Source organism: Myxine glutinosa, chromosome 1 (genome assembly GCF_964187855.1).
Source record: "Myxine glutinosa chromosome 1, kmMyxGlut1.1, whole genome shotgun sequence".
NCBI lineage: Eukaryota > Metazoa > Chordata > Myxini > Myxiniformes > Myxinidae > Myxine > Myxine glutinosa.
The window spans coordinates 173,009,607-173,029,391 of NC_136261.1; the positions used below are offsets into that span (position 1 = coordinate 173,009,607).

Genomic DNA, 19,785 nt, shown 5'->3' on the forward strand with positions numbered 1-19,785 from the left:
AATGGTGTCACATTCCTGCAGAACAGTTCGAGATCCTTGTTGACTCCATGCCACCCTGGGATAATATGAGTTCCCTTACAAGGAACTTCGACACAGGAGGAAGACAAAAGTCCCATCAAAGCATGTGCTATTGTTGCCAACTTATGGTTGTTCGTCCACAGTCTATCATTTTGAAATGCTGAGTGTCAAGCAAGGAAGCAGCATGGTACCATTTTCAGGCTTTGGGTATGACTCGGCTGGGGTTCAAACCACTAACCTCTAGTCTAGAATCAGAGCAGACACTCTAACCATTTACACCACCGAGATTGCATGAAGTGTGGTGAAAATTAACAAATTTAATTGTTCAAATACAAAACAACTTCTCAATGCACCGTCTTAGCTCCGTCTGTTCTGAGCTGTTCTTAGTGCTGTCTTAGCTGTTCATTTAATACCATCAGTATTAAATATAAAATATGAAAAGGTGCTGAATGTGACTCTGAGTCTTGGTTGATGTAGTAAAATCTTGAAAGATTTTCTCATAATGTAAGTACTCAAGGTTTGAATCGCATGCCCTATTTTGATCGATTAACAATGGCAGCTATTAATGCCTTTGAAATATGTTAGGCTTTTGCTTTCATTTTGGATATTGTAGAAAAAAAATTCTGATAATGGATTCAAAAAGTAGCCCTACATTAATGTTATTAATATTTTATGCTTTTTGAATGAACACAATTTTTGTGAAAATTGAATTATTCATTGATGCCATTCAAACAGAATCATTATTCTTGCTATCCTGCAGACCGTTGTTGAATCATACTCTTTCAAGTACTTTTACACTGAGAATGGGCACACCATGGACATCAGCAGGTGATATTAGCTTGAAAAATTAAAAAGAAAGCTTTAATTATTAAAAATAAAACTTTTGTTACCATCAAAATTATTAAAATTAAAATAAAACTTTGTAAAATTATTTAAAATATTATTAAAAAGAGAGCTTTGGAAAATCATGCTTCTCAGTTTATTTGATTAATATTTTTTTTAATGTTGGAAGCTATATAACAAGCAAGCCTTGTTTTGTGATGCAAACATAGTCAAAAGACTTTGCCATTATATTTTCTTCATCAGTTGCTTTGACTTTGTTGATGTATTTTAATGTTGCAGCAGTAACAAAAAGTTGGAGATTACCTTAGAGGAGACCAAGCGCTCAGCCTGTACGCTTATCCGCAAGCTGTTTGTGCTTATGCAGCACTTAGGAACATTGCCCCAAAATGTATCTTTGTCAATGAAGCTGTTTTACTATGATGAAGGTGAGTGGAGCACCCACAATATTAGTTGCACAAATAAATATTACATAAACACCAAAACAGGAAGTTGGAAATTATAGGGCATTAGTTTCTTTCATTACTAATCGCTATATCCTGAAATGTAGATACAGGCATGTGAGCTTGCACCTTACTTATGTATGCAGATATGTTATACTTTAAATAATAAATGTTTTGTGTGTTAGAATTTTCTGACGTTGACACATCTTCGATGCATGGTAGTAGATGTAAAACATATAATCTTGCCCATATAGTTCTCTGTTTAATATTTCAAATGAAGCGCGACTTAGAAACTTGATGTTGAATGAGTTAATTTTTATTTTCAGGGTACAATTACATGATATAATGATTGTCCATACCAATGCTTTTACAACTAGGATTGAAAAATGTTGGTGCATGGACATGACCCATTGATCATGATATTATCCACAGAATGTGAGAGGTTGGGCACACACATTCCCCTTCCCCTGCCAGGTCCCCGGAAACTGAGTACTGCCGAGGAAACAGGGCCGTGTTCAGTAATGGTATATGGACAAGAGCTCTCGCCTCTGCAGCAAGCCGTTTATTGTGGACAGATTGGCACAAGTAGTTTAACAATCTGGTGAAAAATTGAAGGAGTTGGAGTAGATGCCATGGTGAACATAGGAGCAAGTGCCACAATCATCATCCCTGTGGTCCTAGATTAAAGTGCAAACGGTTCGGATGAGATCCACCGTCTGATAAACTATAGTATGGCTGGCTACCAGGGCATTGTCCCCTATCATAGGGTGTGGCTTTGTAAACCTCAAGTTAGGAAAGTTTAAACAGATAATATAACTATGGATGGTGGAGGTGTGCGACCCATGTCTAATAAGATTGGACTTGTTATGCGCCGGCTAGTGTATGATCGACCTGGACCGGGGCATTCTTCGGATGGGTTTGGAAGAGCTTACATTAAGGGCCGTGAGCGCGGACTAAAGGATGGAGCTACAGGCTCCTGATCACTGAGCCAATAGTCCCAGCACAATGACAGGCTCACTCGACCTGGCGAGAGCATTGTGGCCTCGTGGAACCGCTGACGGGACAGCCAATCCAGTACTTAGTCATTGACCACGTCCTCGTGAACACCACAAGCCCCGTTGTGGCAGTAGGGTAATTAACATTAGTACAGAACAGATAGGGCACCGCACGAAGGTAGCAGGCTGTATCCCATTAATAAACATTGTGGAGGTGAGAGATGAAAATATCCAACCCACCGACCCCAGAGGGATTCCCTAGAGATCAGTAATATGGTTACCCCACCGATGACGGGACTTTTAGCCTGGACATGGTTGCAAGCTAGGAATAATTGCACGCAGTTTTGTATCAGACACAGGGGGGCATGGAAAGCGTGATCTCCTGTTACAGTCGGGGCCATGTGTAGGCCCGAGCGGAATTATTGCATCACTCGCAAAGCGTTATTGGCTATGCTGTCTGCCCTGAACCATTTCCACATGTACTTGTATGGGTGGAATTTTTTGGTGAGAACAGACCATTCCTTCTTGCAATGGCTCTTACGGTTCAAGAAACCCAAAGACCAGATTGCACAGTGGTTGGAGAAATTTCAGCACTACGATTTTAGTGTGGCCCATATAGTCGGGAATGCTCATGGGAATGGCGATGCACTCTCTCGATGCCCTTCTCTGGTATGTTTAGGGTCATTGTCATGTTGCAAGGTCCACCTTCGGTTGAGCTTCAACTTTCCGACAGATGGCCTCACATTATCCTCAAGCACCCTCTGGTACAATGAAGAATTCATAGTGGATTATATGATGGTGAGCTGCCCAGGCCCTGATGCAGCAAAGCTGCCCCAAACCATAATATTTCCACCACCATGCTTTACAGTTGGTATCAGGTTCTTGTGGTCAAATGCTGTCTTTGGTTTTCACCAAACATGTCTTCTGGTACTGTGGCCAAATAGTTCTACCTTTGACTCATCTGTCCAGAGCACATTGTTCCAGAAGTGCTGGTCTTTGCCTAGGTGTTCATTGGCAAACTTTATTCTTGCCCTGATGTTCTTTCTGGACAGCAAAGGTTTCCTCCTGGCACACCTTCCATGTAGATCAAATTTGTGCAGCCTCTTTCTAATGGTAGACTCGTGCACTTTGACATCAACAGTGGCAAGAGCTACCTGTAGGTCCCATGATGACATTCTGGGGTTCTTAGAGACTTCTTCCAGCATCTTGCTGTCTGCTCTCAGGCTGAACTTGCTGGGGCGGCCTGGCCTGAACAAGTTGGCAGTTGTTTGGAATCTTCTCCACTTGTAGATGATCTTCCAGACAGTCGAATGATTGATTTCAAATTGTTTGGAGATCTTTTTTAATCCCTTCCCAGACTCATAGGCATTTATAACCTTCTTTCTGAAGGCCTCAGAGAGCTCTTTTGATCTCGGCATGGTGACGCCACACACTTCAACAACAAAGAGCAAACCAAACTAAATGTCTGAGGTTTAAATAAGACAGGTTCCTCCAAGATCCTCTCTAACGATGTTCTAATCATTTGCACCTGAGCTGGTGCACCTGATTCTAATTTTAGGTATTTGAAGTAGTGATAAATGTAGGGGTGTACTTACTTTTTCCACATGCGAAATTTGCATTTATGTTTATTTAAATTATACAATGGACTCCAAAATGTAAATGTTTCATGATATTTGTTGTATTATATCACCTTTATCTATCAATATTGTTGAAATGAAGTCCAAATAGCTGTATGTTGAAATATGTTGAAAAAATCAAAACTTTACATGGGGTGTACTTACTTTTTCACGTGACTGTACGACAAGAGGCCGGCCAGAAATACCTGCCGGCCCAGTTTGCCTTACCATGGTTGCTTTTACCTTGCTTCACTGGCCCTCGATGTTGCTGCCACCAAGGCGCGGCCCGCAACACCTCTCCATAGTGGTCCTCTCGTCGCTCCCTCACAAATGCCTGGGGGCCCCACCTCGGTCGCCCAGAGGTGTTTCAGGCCTAAGGCTTCCCCACACACCCAGGACTATCACTCGGGTAGCTTCCCAATGGACTGGGGAGACGCCCCACAACACCACACTAGTGGTCGGACACCACTTCCAAACACTTCCAGGTCAGCCCCTTGGCTGCCTGGCACTTCTCAATTTGGGGTGGGGGGGGGGGGGGGGCGGTAATCTCCCACAAGACCGACATTGCTACTCCCCCCCCCCCCTGATTTTATTCAAACAGCCCAGTCACCAAGTCCTACCAAGGCTGCTTTAAATTGAATTTAAATTCAAATTTAACCGCCTCGTAAAACCAAATCCGACCCTGGGCAAAAACCCTATGATTCTCGGGTCTTGCCCCTTCCTGCAGCTGTTGCTGACCTTGAGCCTCAATCTATTCCAATGCATCCCAATTGCCATGAGCGGCCAGTTGCTCCTGACTCTGCTCCTATATCACAGTGACAAAAATGCTTTAAAACCAATTGGGGCTCATACCGGCATTCTGCTCTTGCTTTTTTCTTTCTACTCGCTCGATGCCTTCTCCTTCACCCTCACTGTAGGCTTCCTGTTTACTGAACTCTTAGTCGTTTTCCAATTGTTTTCTAGTATGGCTTTGATGGTCCTCAATTTCACTGGACCTATTTGTGCGATAAATGACTGCACTCACTCCTCTTTCAGTCCATTTTTTTTTTTTTTTTTTGTATACAGAGTCGAGGCTCGTGAAAGAGCTAACATCTATCAAACAAACAAATCAAACAAACAAGCAAACAAAGTATAAAAAAGGGGAGCGGTCGACAAGATGGGGAGAGAAGGGGAGGAAGCACACAAACACATCATTTGAGAGCAGGGACATTGGGAGATGTGTGGGAGGGAGAGGGCCTGGGGGGAGGCAGGATAGGTATAAAACGCAAGGACACCAAGGACTTCCAGGAACGAAGTCGGCACCTCAAAAAAGTGGATTTGGGTGAAATTAGCGGGGGTAGAAAAGATCAAGGTTTTTGATTGGGGAAGATAAGAGATGGTGGTGGACACCCGTTTTAAAGACCTGGAGGGAGGAGTGGGATTGAAGAGAGTGAGGGAATTTGTTCCAGAGGCGGGAGAAAAGAGGAATGAAGGAGTGAAGGTGAGCAGAGAGTTTGGCAGTTTAACCATAAGAGGGTTGCAGGCAGATCTTGTGCGACCTGTAGGAATATTTGGGGGACAGAGCCCAGAGAGAGCTGGGGGAGCAAGGCCGGAGAGGAGTCGGTAGAAGACGGAAAGACCACCAACCTGCCTGCGGTGAGTAAGTGAAAGGCCCTCGGAGATAGCGTCATCGCGGGAGATTCCAATGATTCTGAACGCTTTGGTTTCAACAGCGTGAAGACGAGCTGGGTGTGAGGCAGGAGCACCAGCCCAGAGGGGAGAGCAGTACTCCATTGAGCTGCGGATGAAAGCCTTGTATGTGGTGAGGAGCTCAGGTGTGCCAAGGAAGGACTTCACACGACGGAGGATGCCCAGTCGGCGACTGGCTTTGGAGGCCAGGTTGGAAATGTGGTTTTCCCAGGAAAGATCATGGCAGATAGTGAGACCCAAAAGCTTGAGTGACAGAACTTCTTGGAGAGGATTATTCAGAAAGTAGATGGGAGGGTTGTCCAGTCGGTCGTTTCGGAGAGACATCGTAAGAGTGTGAGATTTGTCAGGATTGAAAGACATGTTCCACTTGTTTGCCCAGTCTGTGATTTTGTCCAGGTCTGCAGAGAGTGAGGAGGCTGCAGACTGCCGATCTGAGGGATGAGGAATGGAGCGGCAGAGAGGGAGTCATCAGCAAAGAGATAGAGAGGATTTTCAAGAGAGTCAGAGAGATCATTGATGAAGACCAGAAAAAGCACAGGGCCCAGAACACTTCCTTGGGGAACTCCAGCCTGAACAGGAAGAGGAGATGAGAAAAACCCATTCAGGGCCACACGTTGACTACGACTCGAGAGGAAGTCCGCCAGCCATGCGTGGAGATTTCCATGGATACCAAAGGAGGAGAGTTTGGTGAGCAGAGCGGGGTGCCAGACCGTATCGAAGGCACGTGATATGTCGAGGGAGACAGCTCTAATTTCCTGTTTGGCATTGAGGACCTCCATCCATTGTTGCGACAGCAGAAGCAGCATGTCCAGAGTAGAGTGACCTGGTCTGAAACCAAATTGATGATCAGAGATCACGCCATTGGAGAAGAGGAAAGATTTCATATCTGAAGCAATGATGGATTCCATGACTTTGCTGATAATTGGGAGAAGGCTGATTGGTCTGTAGTTGCTAGGATCTGTTTTTGCACCTTTTTTGTGCAAAGCAGTGATGTTGGCTGATTTCCAAGCAGATGGCAGTTGACCTTGAGCAAAAGAGAGGGTGAAGAGAACAGAGAGAGGGAGTGAAAGAGTGGAAGAACAGGATTTTAGGACCCATGCGTTGATGCCGTCAGGTCCAGTTGCAGAATCAGAGTCGAGGGTTGACAGAAAGTTTTCCACCTTGTCAGTAGGAAAGGACACGGAGTCCAGGAGCAGCTGGGTACGACTGGGTACGGTGGGTACAGAGAGGGATGGGTTTGGGACACAAGATTTAGAGGCAAACACAGAGTTGAGGCATTCAGCTTTTTCACGTGCGGAGTCAGCCGTGTGGCCGTTTGAGGTGAGGGAGGGGATGGAGGGGGAACAAACACCAGAAACAGATTTGACCAGACGCCACCAGGATTTGGAAGAGGGAGACAGATAAGAGAGTTCGGTCTTGAGAATGGAGAGATATTGTTTCCTGGCTCTCCTGAGGGTGGACACACACTTGTTTCGGGCTTTGTGAAAGGAAATGAGATTTCCTTCCGTTGGATTTGCTTTCCAGGAGACGAAGGCAAGTTGTTTCTGGGCAACAGCCTCACCACAAGATTCCGTGTACCATGGACGGGAGGAAGGGTATGACAACTGAAGACGAGATGGGATAAATCTGTGCATGAGAGAGAGCAATTTACTTTGGAAGAATTCCCAGGATGAGTTGATTTCAGAGGCGGTAGAGATGGGAGACCAGCCCAGATGATTGATGGCTGCTTGAAGACCGTGCCAGTTGGCCTGAGTGAAATGCCAGACTCGTCGACGCTGAGCAGGCTCCCTGAGAATGGTCAGAGAGATGTCCACTTTAACAAGCACATGATCAGATGAGCCGATTGGAGCAGAAGAAGAGCAGCAGACATTTTCAGGGAAGTTAGTCATAACCAAGTCCAGAAGAGAAGATGCTCCGTTGACTGAGATCCGGGTCGGGAAATTGACAGATTGTGTCAGTCCCAGTGAGTCGCAGAAGTCCTTTGCTGAGGAGCCATGGCTGGTGAGAGAGGAACCCACACCCAGCCAACTGGCATGGTGACAATTGAAATCACCACATATGAGGAAGAGAGAGTTGGGATGAGTAGATAGAAGTTGGTCCATATTATCAGACAGCGAGATGTAGATGGAGTCATCACTGTTTGGTGGGCGGTACAACACACATATGAACAAGAGGTGGGAGCGAAGGGGAAGCCGTAGCCAGAGGTATTCCTGGGGGTGAGGTGGAGAGAGTGCAGTGCAGGGCAAGTGAGGAAGAGAGTTTTTGATAAAGATGGCAAACCCCACCTCCAGGACGAGGCTCAGGTCTATCATACCGGAGGAGGGAGTAACCCGGGAGAGATACTAAGGAATCAGAGACATCATGAAGGAGGAAAGTTTCTGTTAAGCAGATCATGTCTGGTTTGTCAGAAGCAACCTGTATGGAGAGATCAGTTAAGTTTGAACGAAGGCCCTGGATGTTTGAGGTCCATACCATTAATGAAGAGGAAGGGGGAGCATCGGATACAGAACAGGGGGGGGGGGGGGGGGGGGAGGGGTAGGGTAAGATGTGGAAGAGGTGGAAGAGGTAGGGAGAGCTGTTGAAGGTGTGTCAGAGATTTCAGAATAGCTCGGAGAAAGGGAAGGATGGGGCGGACAAAAGGTTTGATGGTGATTGGGTGAGGCACAATGAGGTGTTATTTGAGGAGGGGGAAGAGCGAGGCAGAAGGTTGGGGGAGATGGAGGTGAGAGTTGGAAGGGGGAAGAAGCGGGGAGGATGCTTTGAGGAGGGGGTGTGAGAGGGGGTAAATTGAGAAGAAATGAGGGTGGGGAGATTTGAAGGGGAGGGGTGAGGGGGGAGTTTAGGAGGGAAGGGACAAGGGGAGGGATTTGAAAGGGATGGGATATGGGGGAGATTTGGAGGGGACGGGTGAGGGGAGGGGTGAGGGGGAGTCTTGGAGGGGAGGGGTGTGTGGGGAGTTTAGGAGGGAAGGGGCAAGGGGGGAGATTTGAAAGGGATGGGTGATGGGGAGGATTTGGAGGGGAGGGTCAAGGGGGAAGATTTGAAAGCGATGGGTGATGGGGAAGATTTGGAGGGGAGGGGTGATGGGGAAGATTTGGAGGGGAGGGGTTATGGGGAAGATTTGGAGGGGAGGGGTGAGATTGGATTTTAGAAAGTGGACGATTAATGGGAAACGAACATTTATTGCAAAATGAGTTTCTTGTGACCTTCGAGTCAAAAATACGTTTAAGGACGCTGGAGGGAGGATGGAGTGCAGGAGAGTTTAGGGAATGTAGAAAAGAGGCACTGTAAGAGATGGAATTTTTTTTTGGGATGAATAGATTTGGTGAGCAAGTCGAAAGCAACCTTTTAAAGAAGAATAAGAAAAAGGTGTTATAATATATGATGGAATACAGAACTTGAGGGGAAAGTGTAAACATTTTAAAGTTTAACAGTGAAAACTATCTGGGGAAATGGGGGAGAAACACGTGGTCGAAGAACGAACGATCGAATAAGAACGAATAAATGAATGAGAACGAATAAGAACAGACAAGGAAATGTTTTTTTTGTTTTTTTTGAGTTGAGATTTTAAACAAGGAAGTAGGCTATGGGGTGAAAAGACTGGGAAAAACAGAGAACGAAAGTTATTGGAGCACAAATGACGGACCGCTGAGAGAAAAACAAAGCCTCAAGGTTGGACACTGTACAAGGCCTCAAAAGACATGACACGAATTAACACGATATTCTATACAGGTATGAAAGATTTGCACCGAAAATCTTCCTCGGGACACACTATACGTACACACACCATAAAATAAATACAGTTATAACGAAAATACAAATGGGAACAATTACTTAACTTCGATTTCGATGGAGAGCGTGGACAGCTGCGAATAAACGAAACCTCGCCGGCAAGACCGGAAGCGGAAGTCCAAAGTCCTTTTCCTTTTCCACAATCCCTTCCTAAATCCCATTTGCCATTTGATATTTGTTGTTTTCAACCATTGTTCTATACTTTTTGGAATAGGTTACACCCTGTTTACTGCACTTTACTCCCATATATTCTTTAAAAATCCCCTTAATTGTTATCTCTCATGTTATCCTGTCCAAGTTTGTAATCTGCTCTACCTCCCTTTACTCTATTTCTGGGTTAGTCAGTATTTCTATTACGTATTGATGCATTGCATTGTTTTCCATTTGCCTTGATCTTCATTGAGTCATTTGTATGTTTTGTTATTTGATTTCTAACCATATAATATTTTAAAATGTACATAAACATGAATAAGGAAAGAGAAAAGGAGGATTTCAACAGCACAAAAGATGAAAAACTGTGTATGGGACTGCCTTGGTAAAATTGGGACGTCATCTTTGATGATGGTCCGTCAGTCAAGCAACATCTGCATCACCAAATACTCTTACTTGTGCTCCAGCAAGTACTCGGGTACATTTGGTCCTTCTCAAATATCACAAAAATTTCCGGATTGCTGATGTCAGACACAGTTGTTGTAGAGAATATTTGGTGCTTTTTCTGGAGGCTAGAAGTAATTTGCATTGCCTTGCATGAACTCTCCCACCAGGTTTCGTGCAAGGAACATTTGTTTTGAGCATTTCGGCTCCTTGACAATAGACCAGTCAGAATACGTGATATTCTTCGTAAAATAGACTAATTGACTGTATAAGGTGCCATTTTTTCCATGCAAACGCATGTTAAAGTTCATTTTGCATATTTATGTCATCGAACGACTTGAAGTCCTATGAAAAAGCAATCTCTCTTCAACATGGCCTTCTTTTTTGTGGGATATCCACTTTTGTTTTTTTGTAAAATTCTCCCACAGTTCCACACTTTGAATTTGAGAAACCCTGATGATTTTGTTTATTGTGGATGTCAACAATTTATTATTTGACTCGCACATCTGATATAATGTAGGTATTAGAGCATGTCTCAGCTAAGTCATAAGTTGAGAAATTTAGTAATTGGAAATTAAAACTTAAAGAGACCCATGCATAATTGAAACTAACTGGTGTTCATTGGCACCTGGTAAATTTCAGTGACACCTGAAGATTACCAACCACATGGTTTCAAAGAAAGCAACTCGGACCCCATTTTGTTTGATGGAGATCCAGTGTCCCTGCGCATTGGCAGTGTGTCAACAATGTTTCATGTACTCAAGCTCAAGGTCACCACTGATCATGACAAGATGGATCATGATGAAGATAGTGAGCATTCCCCGTTAATGGTGGAAGATGGCAACAAAGAAAGCCCAATTTCACTGAATCCCAAAGATGACAAGGTGGTATGAACATTTTTAGTCTTTTTGAGCTTTGCTCTTTGAATGTTTGACATTTCTGAGTCATGTAATTTGTCTAAACATCAACATTTGGAAATCATGATGTTTTATTTCTTCATTAATTCACCTATTGTCGATGATTGTTAAAAATGAAACATTTTCAAGTTGTGTGATGAAAGCGATGTCAACTTATCACGAGACGTATGTAAGGTCAAAGTCTGTAATAGGTCTAGAACATGAGAGCACCCCAGTACTTTCCTGTCTCCCGCTCCCTGATTTATCCCATCTGTCTGCTGCTTCACCTGAACTCCTTCACCTGAGCTCCCCTGAACACCCCTGACTCCTGACCCATTTTGGGGTCAAGAGGTCAAAGTCTGTAATAGGTCTATAACTTGAGAACGGCTAAAGGGATCTAATTCAAACTTGGTACAGATATGTATAATGATCTAAAGATTAACTGATGAGAGTTGGGGGTCCCAAGGTCAAAGGTCAGAGATCATGTCAGGTAAAAATATGTTAAATTGATTTAACAGCTGAATGGATTTAAATCAAACTTGGTACAAATATTACAATGATGTAATAATGTGGGCGGAGGCATAATCGGTCGACGTCGTGACTTCAAAGAGTGTTGGTCTATTTTGATTTGTTTTTGTATACATAGACGAGGCTCGTGGAAGAACAAAGAGTTTATTTGAAGAACAAAGAACAATTTCCCGACCCGGATCTCAGTCAATAGAGCATCTTCTCTTCTAGACTTGGTTATGACAAACTTCCTTGCAAATGTCTGCTCTTCTTCTGCTCCAATCGGTTAATCTGATCATGTGCTTGTTAAAGTGGACATCTCTCTGGCCATTCTCAGAGAGCCTCCTCAGCGTCGACGAGTCTGACATTTCACTCAGGCCAACTGGTATGGTCTTCAAGCAGCCATCAACCATCTGGACTGGTCTCCCATCTCTACAGCCTCTGACATCAACTCACCCTGGGAATTCTGCCAAATAGTGGGGCGGCTTAGCCCAAATATTCAAAAGAATTGTGCATTTTGTGATACAAGCACCAAATTTGGCACAAATGTACATTAATATGTTGCGAACATTTTCAGATATTGGGCCACTTGAAATTCCGTAATTTTTTTTTCAAATTTTTTCAAATTTCGTAATTTCAAATTTTTCGGGTGACACCGTCACAATTTCGGTCTTCGAGGCCGGCCGATAGGCTAAGTGTGACCGGAAGGGACGAGGTTCTCCTGACCACGTGGCCCTCGATCTGGGAAGCGAGAGGCATTCCATTAGTGGACGCGCCCCTCACGCCCGACTTTTGGGCGGCCCCGGCAGGCCGTTTGTTTTGACGTTCCGTGACAGGCCCCGCACCCCCACCTCCGGGCCGACCGGAAGCTTGTGCTGAGTACATCATACCTGAACAACTCAGTGAGGCAGAACACAGCAGTGCACACCAGGGTGACCCCTTCAGTGCATAAACCAATTAACCTGTCCACTGCAGGGCATATAGAAATGAAGTTATTTTCTGCATATAATAATAATATAAGTTCAGTTCTATATAACAATTTCTGTTATCACCACTACCACTACAACTACCACTACTACAAGCTTTGTCTGGAATTTTGTGGACTAACAGACAAACAGACATACAGACAAGCTGGGATCAAAACATTACCTCCTTCCACCATTGAGTGTAGAGGTAAACATCATGGAAATTATATCATGCCCTAGATTTAATTCATGCTTACCCGTGTATTTGCTTCACTGGTTCACAAGGTCTTTTGCATACATGTAATTCAGACTCTCGTCTTCATTGCTGACCACACAATGTTCGCAACATATTAATGTACATTTGTGCCAAATTTGGTGCTTGTATCACAAAATGCACAATTCTTTTGAATATTTGGGCTAAGCCGCCCCACTATATCGGCCGGCCTCGAAGACCGAAATTGTGACGGTGTCACCCGAAAAATTTGAAATTACGAAATTTGAAAAAATTTGAAAAAAAAAATTACGGAATTTCAAGTGGCCCAATATCTGAAAATGTTCGCAACATATTAATGTACATTTGTGCCAAATTTGGTGCTTGTATCACAAAATGCACAACAGGTTTGCTATGCTGCTACACTAAAAGTAAATTGCTCTCTCTCATGCACAGATTTATCTCGTCTTCAGTTGTCATACCCTTCCTCCCGTCCATGGTACACGGAATCTTGTGGTGAGGCAGTTGCCCTGAAAAAACTTGCCTTCGCCTCCTGGAAGGCAAATCCAACGGAAGGCAATCTCATTTCCTTTCACAAAGCTCGGAACAAGTGTGTGTCCACCCTCAGGAGAGCTAGGAAACAATATCTCTCTGCTCTCAAGATCTTGGTGATCCTGGTGTTGGCTTAGCGGTTAGGGTGCCGGCTTGGGATCCTAGGATCCTGGGTTCGAATCCCGGTCGATTTCTGAATTAATGCCAGGGGGGTTGACTCAGCCTATCATCCTTCCGAGGTCGGAAAATTGAGTACCAGCTTGCTGGGATGAATGATCACGGTGTGTACCCCGATTTAGAATAGGTACACGGTATCCCTGCGCATCGTAAGAGCGTGACCAAGGGTTGGCGTCAGGAAGGGCATCCGGCCATAAAAACATTGCCTCAAACAGGGAACCATGATTGTCATGGGGCCCGCAAGGCTAACCCCCGCTCGAGCGGGGAAAAATGGCCTTAAAACGATCATTCATTCATTCATTCATTCTCAAGACTGAACTCTCAAACCTGTCTCCCTCTTCCAAATCCTGGTGGTGGCTGGTCAAATCTGTTTCTGGTGTTTGTTCCTCCTCCATCCCCTCCCTTACCTCAGAAAGCTACACAGCTGACTCCATCCATCAGACCAACAGTTGCTGAATTCATTTTAATAATGATCAGATGGATAAGTGTTGTATTTGTCGAATTATGATGTCATAACGAAGGCACCAATGACATCATCATTAACATATCTTATTCCCCATGGGGAGTTGGTGACAATGAGCCAGGTCTCAATTTTTTCCATGGAGTGGTTTCAGAGATATAGAGGTGTGAAGTTTTTCCAAGATGGCGCATGTAACACGTTACCTATGACGTCATAATAATCATTGAAATATTTTACAGGAGGAGGCCATCGTATGGTGAAAATTTTGTGTCAATCGGACTAAGAATTGCAGAGAAAAAAATTCATACTGATTGAATCAAGCGTTGTACTTGTCGAATTATGACATCATAATTAAAGTACCGACGACATCATCATTAACATATCTTATTCCCCAAGCGGAGTACTTGACAATGAGGCATGTTTCAGTTTTTTTCCATGGAGGCGTTTCGGAGATATAGAGGTGCAACCTTTTTTCGATTTTTCCAAAATGGCGCCTGTACCACGTGGCATATGACGTCATAATTATCATTAAAAAAATTCCACAGGAGGAGCCACACATTCTGAAAATTTCGTGCCAATTGAACTAACAGTTGCAGAGGAATTTTTTTTCCTTCATACTGATCAGATCAAGTGTTGTACTTTTCGAATTATGACGTCATAATTAAGGCACCGATGACATCATCATCATCAACATATCTTATTCCCCATGGTGAGTACTTGACAATGAGCCATGTTTCCATTTTTTCCATTGAGCGGTTTGGGAGATATAGAGGTGTAACGTTTTTCCAAGATGGCGCCTGTACCACGTGAGCTATGACGTCATAATATACACTAAACTATTCTACAGGAGGCCCTCCTCTGGTGAAAATTTCATGTTAATCGGACCAACGGTTGCCGAGAAAATGAAATTTTTTAAATGCTGACACGGCACACACTTTATGAAAATGAAATACACACTGAAATGCAGACACGTACGTACGTAACTGAATGCTTAACCCCGCTTCTCGCTTCGGAGCGCAGGGTAACTAGCAGCCATTGACTGCATACAAAATAATAATACTGCCAGAAAATCATGTTTTATGAACTCTCTAGTTCATGCAAATTTTTGTCCAGACCTTTTCAAATTGTCTGGAGGAATTAAGTTTATTGCACACCTTTTATTCCTGGACAAATACATTTTATGACCATTATATGACCTTTGTGCCAATGGATTTTTGGAAATTTTGTGCTACTGATGAAATGGATTTTCTTTTGAAAATGCAGCGCTCTTCAAAAATAAAAAAAATGTCCTTCGTTTAAAACCCACTTTCACTTTTACGCTAATCTCCCCTAATAATTTCTTTATAACCTTGTTTGTATCCTCAATTTTTTTCTGAACCCTGGCACTCTCCCATTTGTACTCCTCTTCCATCCAGAAGCAAACTTCCAAAAAAAGGCTGCTGCATGATAAAAAAATAATCATGTCTCATAGAAAAGGCATGGTCACTCGGAGAATGAGAAAATCCAATGAAACAGGCGAGGTAAGTTTGTTAAAATTCCCAATTGTGCTGTAATTACTGAGTGAGGTGAGTTAAGGGTGAGTTGTGTTGTAATTACCAAAATGTTTAAGTGTTTCATTATGCTATAAGCATGAAAATGTATGTTTATGCATTTTAAAGAAAGTACATATTTGGGGGGAAATTCTGCTCAACCTACCTCGCCGTCCACATACTCACCCTTTAAATTCACCAATGCATCCTCCTTGCCCATCCCCACCTCACTACCTCCTTATAGATCAGTGGTTCTTAACCTTTTTTTCTCAACAGGGACCGGCAAAGGTCAGCGATAAATGACCGGGGACCGCCAATTGGGAACCACGTAGTTAATGGTCTTTACTGTCCATACTTCAACACATCATACATCTCTAATAACCTTTTCCAGTAATATTTTTGTTTTTCATAATTGTCTATTTTAGGAAATTGCCGAGTTTAGCTGCCTTTGGAAATTGCCTAGTTTAGCTGCCTCTGATGTCACCCACCTTTGAGTACACGTCATGAAGTGCTTGACGGAATGACATTAAAACTCATCATACATCACTCAAAAAAATATGCACTGCCACGTCATGTGCCGTCATGGCGCCGAAGAACAGATCAAACCTTAGGCTTGGTGGGAGGCTCAGAGCTGGTTCTGCGTTTGTGTGTAAAAACTAGAGGTTCCAGGGAACCTGAACTCAACTGGTCTATATCAACAAAAATTGATTTTTCAATATGGCCGCCTTGCCGCGCCCATTTTTGGGCGTGCAACGCACAAATGCAATCCCAAACTAGTTTATGTCTTAAAGATGCTGCATAACAAGTTTCATCAAATTTAATCAATATCTGTGACTTTTAGAGCGTAGACGTCGAATTGTTTACAGATGACAGACAGACAGACGGATGACGGACACTGGGAGTCGACAAAAACTCAGCTGGACATAGTCCAGTTGAGTTAAAAATACACATGGAAAGTGTAACAAGAACCGCTCGCCGCATATTCACGAACATACGCAGTATGAATGGGAACCGTTTCCAATTGCTACATGTTCTACTACTCATGAATATTCCTGAACAATCCATCCTGGGAGCTTCCGAACAAATTCAGATACTACGATTTAATTACGACAATAAACATGTTTTGTTTCAGAGTAAATTACAAAAGGATTGTTGAGTAAGTGATGGCACTTATTAAGTTAACAAAGTTCCATTTAGGTTCCATCTAAATCACGTCAAAATTAAAAATGAAAAGACAAATAAAATGTATTTTACAATCGAAACAAGGGTTCCATGCCCCTCCCAACATGTAGCCAATTTGGTCAGCAGATGCTCATAGTGTATCTCAGAGCATCTAGATTCCCAAAGCTTCCAGTCCCCTTCAGTAAGACCCAGACCTCACACCTTGATGGCTTCACGCTCGCAGCATCTAGGCGAATATGCACCCTGTTCCCTTCATTTCTGGTGAGAAGTTCAGTCGTGCCAAGAAAGGACTTCGCACAATGGAGGATGCCCAGTTGGCGACTGGCTTTGGAGGCCAGCTTGAAAATGTGGTTTCCCCAGGAAAGATCAGGGCAGATAGTGAGACCCAAAAGCTTGAGTGACAGAACTTCTTCGAGAGGATTGTTGAGAAAGTAGATGGGAGGGTTGTCCAGACGGTCTTTTCGGAGAGCCAAGGTGAGGGTGTGAGATTTGTCAGGAAGGGAATGGGGATTGGAGATGGGAAGCAAGCAGAAGGGGAGTGGAAAGCTGAGGAGGAGAATAGGGGAGGAAGGGGTGTAGGGGGAGAATAGGGGAGGAGGGGGAGAATGAGGAAGTAGGGGAGAATATGGGAGGAGGGGGAGAATGGGGGAGAATAGGGAAGGAGGGGACAATTGGGGAGGAGGGTAAAGGAGGGGTGAGGGGAGTAGGAGGAGGTAAGGGGAGAAGGGGGAGGCAGGGAGAAGGGAGGAGGCAGAGGAGGAGGAGAAGGAGGAGGGGAAGGAAGGAGGAGGAGGTGAAGGGTGGGGAGGAGGGGGAAGAAGAGAGAGGGAGGAGAGGGGAAAGGGGATGGGGGTTGGAAATCGGAAGCAAGCAGAAGGGGAGTGGAAAGGTGAGTGGGAGGATAGGGAGGAGTGAAAACAGAGAGGGGAGGAGGGGATGGGGAGTAGGAGGGGTAAGGAGTAGGGAAGAAGGGAGGAGAATAGGGGAAAGGAGAGGGGGAGTGGAAAGGGGAGGTAAGAAGAATGGGAGTGGAAATGTGAGGGGAGGTTAGGGGAGTACAGGAGGGGAAGGGGGAAGGACAGGAGGCAAGGCCTATACGAAGAGCACGAGGAACATTTAAGCATGTAAAGTCATTTGATGTGGTAAAGCAATCAAAAGTGAACGGATTTTCACAGAATTTGTTTTCACCAAGTCTTCGTATATTTTAGCGACTACCAGAAATGAAAACAGAAATCGAATCAGAGTTAAAATGAGGGTGTGAGGCCATCGGGAAGAAAAACTACATTTTCACCAAAGGAAATTCTCCAAAGTTATAAAACGAGATTTCTACAAAAGCGATGTATACAACGATTCATAGGTATGAAGATGAGACATTCAATGATATGAGTGAGGAAAGTGAAAAACAAAATGTTGAGCACTTAATCATGTAGAAAGCATTGTAGCCTGTTCCAAAGCAAGACGTTTTGAGCAGGCTGAAAAAGCTGAAGACCCCTGCGAGGGATAGTTGGCTAGCCAAGGATAAAGCCTGTTTTTATTTTAATTAAATAAGCCATTTAATGATCTTCAAAAGGAGTGTTTAATCACACCCAAACACACAGTATTCATTCTGTGTAATTATGCATGCATAGTTAGGGTCCGCTAGGTTTCATGGTTTTGGAGTTATGGAATGGAGGAGACACACACACACACACACACACACACACACACACACACACACACACACACACACACACACACACACACACACACACACACACACACACACACACACACACACACACACACACACACACACACACATTGCCTTTTATTATTATAGATAATCCTTGAAAAGATCAGTGCATGATTGCAGATTCTTGTCATTGAAATGTACATGTATCATTATGAACAGCATACCTTGACATCAATTTAAAAAATCAAACAGAATTTGAAAAAATCATAGCCTCTGGCTCGGATTCAGAATCACTGAGGTCACTTTCATGTTTGAAGCCATCGACTTGACCAGCAATATTGCAGCAACTCTATCAACTGCACTGACACAGATCCGTGCATGGAATGTCAGTTTCTCGGCATGTGCTCTTAGCTGTGTCTGTGCATTTACTATGCTTACATCTACCAGACAAATGTGCAAGTTACAAAATGCTCTCTGAAGCTTTGTGGAAGGCTTGTACAATCTATTGTGAGTTGCCCATCTTCCATTTGCCAACTGTGTGCTACAGATGATGGGGCGTGATGGCATCTGCTCAAGTGAATTGCTCTGATGAAAACAGATGCTCTTTTTACTCATTCTGTATTTTTGATTGAAACATGTGGGTATTTGTCTGTGACAAAATGAATTCCTCTGGGAGAAATGGTACTTGCCATATGCACAAGGTGATGAAAGATGAAGTCTCCCAGGTTGAGACATTTCCATGGCCTTGTTGTTTGTTCAGATTCAGCTGTTGGATCACCGCAATGCTATCTATGATGAAGACACTTCTTTGCTATTTATGTGGTTGAACTTTCACAAAGTGATTCCAGAGAATGAAGGAAATTGGCTTTATTTGGCTTAACAACACAGACCTGTCTTGTATAAAATGGTAGAGGCAATGGGCTCAAACAACAGTATGTCATCAATACTTCAAGATCAATCTTCCAAACCTTTCTAATAACAACTATCCTTGCAAGTACATTTCTGTCCTTCTTAAGTGTAACTTATTTCCCACCAACAAATTTTATGTCCAAAAATCCCTCGCTCTCTGTATACTTCCTACCCAGTCGTACCCGACTGCTCTTGGGCTCCATCTCTTTTCACCTAAGAAGGTGGAGAATTTCCTGGCAACCCTTAACTCTGATTCTGCAACCGGTCTGGATGGAATCGGCGCATGTGTCTTAAAAACCTGTTCTGCTGCTCTTGCAATCCTCTTTATGTTCTGTTTACCCTCTGATTTAACCTTGGTCCTCTATCTGCTTAAAAGCCAGCCAACATCACTGCAATGCACAAACATTGTGCATCAACAAATCCTTTAAAACGCATGCCTATTATCTTCCTTCCAATCATCACTAAAGCCATGGAATCCATCATTGCAGTTCACATCAAATCCTTCCTCTTCTCGAATGGCCTGATCTCAAAACATCAGTTTGGATTCATACCTGGTCACTCTAACCTGGATATGTTGCTTCTGTTCTCACAAAAATGTATGGAGGCCCTCAATCTCAGCCAAGAGATCAGTGTCATCTTTATAGACACATCTTAACCATTTTGTGCAGGCTGGATCCCTGCCTTGCTCTCCAAACTCTCTGCCTATGGCATCCAAGGCCATCTTCTCTCATTGTTTAC

The 19,785-nt window shown here is 43.7% G+C and overlaps 1 protein-coding gene across 3 annotated transcripts in view; it reads left to right on the forward strand.

The window, feature by feature from the left end:
* LOC137431304 (HORMA domain-containing protein 1) overlaps positions 1-19,785 on the forward strand; it is a 182,176-nt gene that overhangs the window by 122,008 nt on the left and 40,383 nt on the right. For all 3 annotated transcript variants that reach the window (XM_078780240.1, XM_078780250.1, XM_078780255.1), the window contains 4 exons: positions 779-846; positions 1,141-1,286; positions 10,630-10,871; positions 15,171-15,275. In XM_078780240.1, coding sequence (XP_078636366.1) covers positions 779-846; positions 1,141-1,286; positions 10,630-10,871; positions 15,171-15,275 — 561 coding nt within the window. The remainder of the gene's footprint in view (positions 1-778; positions 847-1,140; positions 1,287-10,629; positions 10,872-15,170; positions 15,276-19,785) is intronic.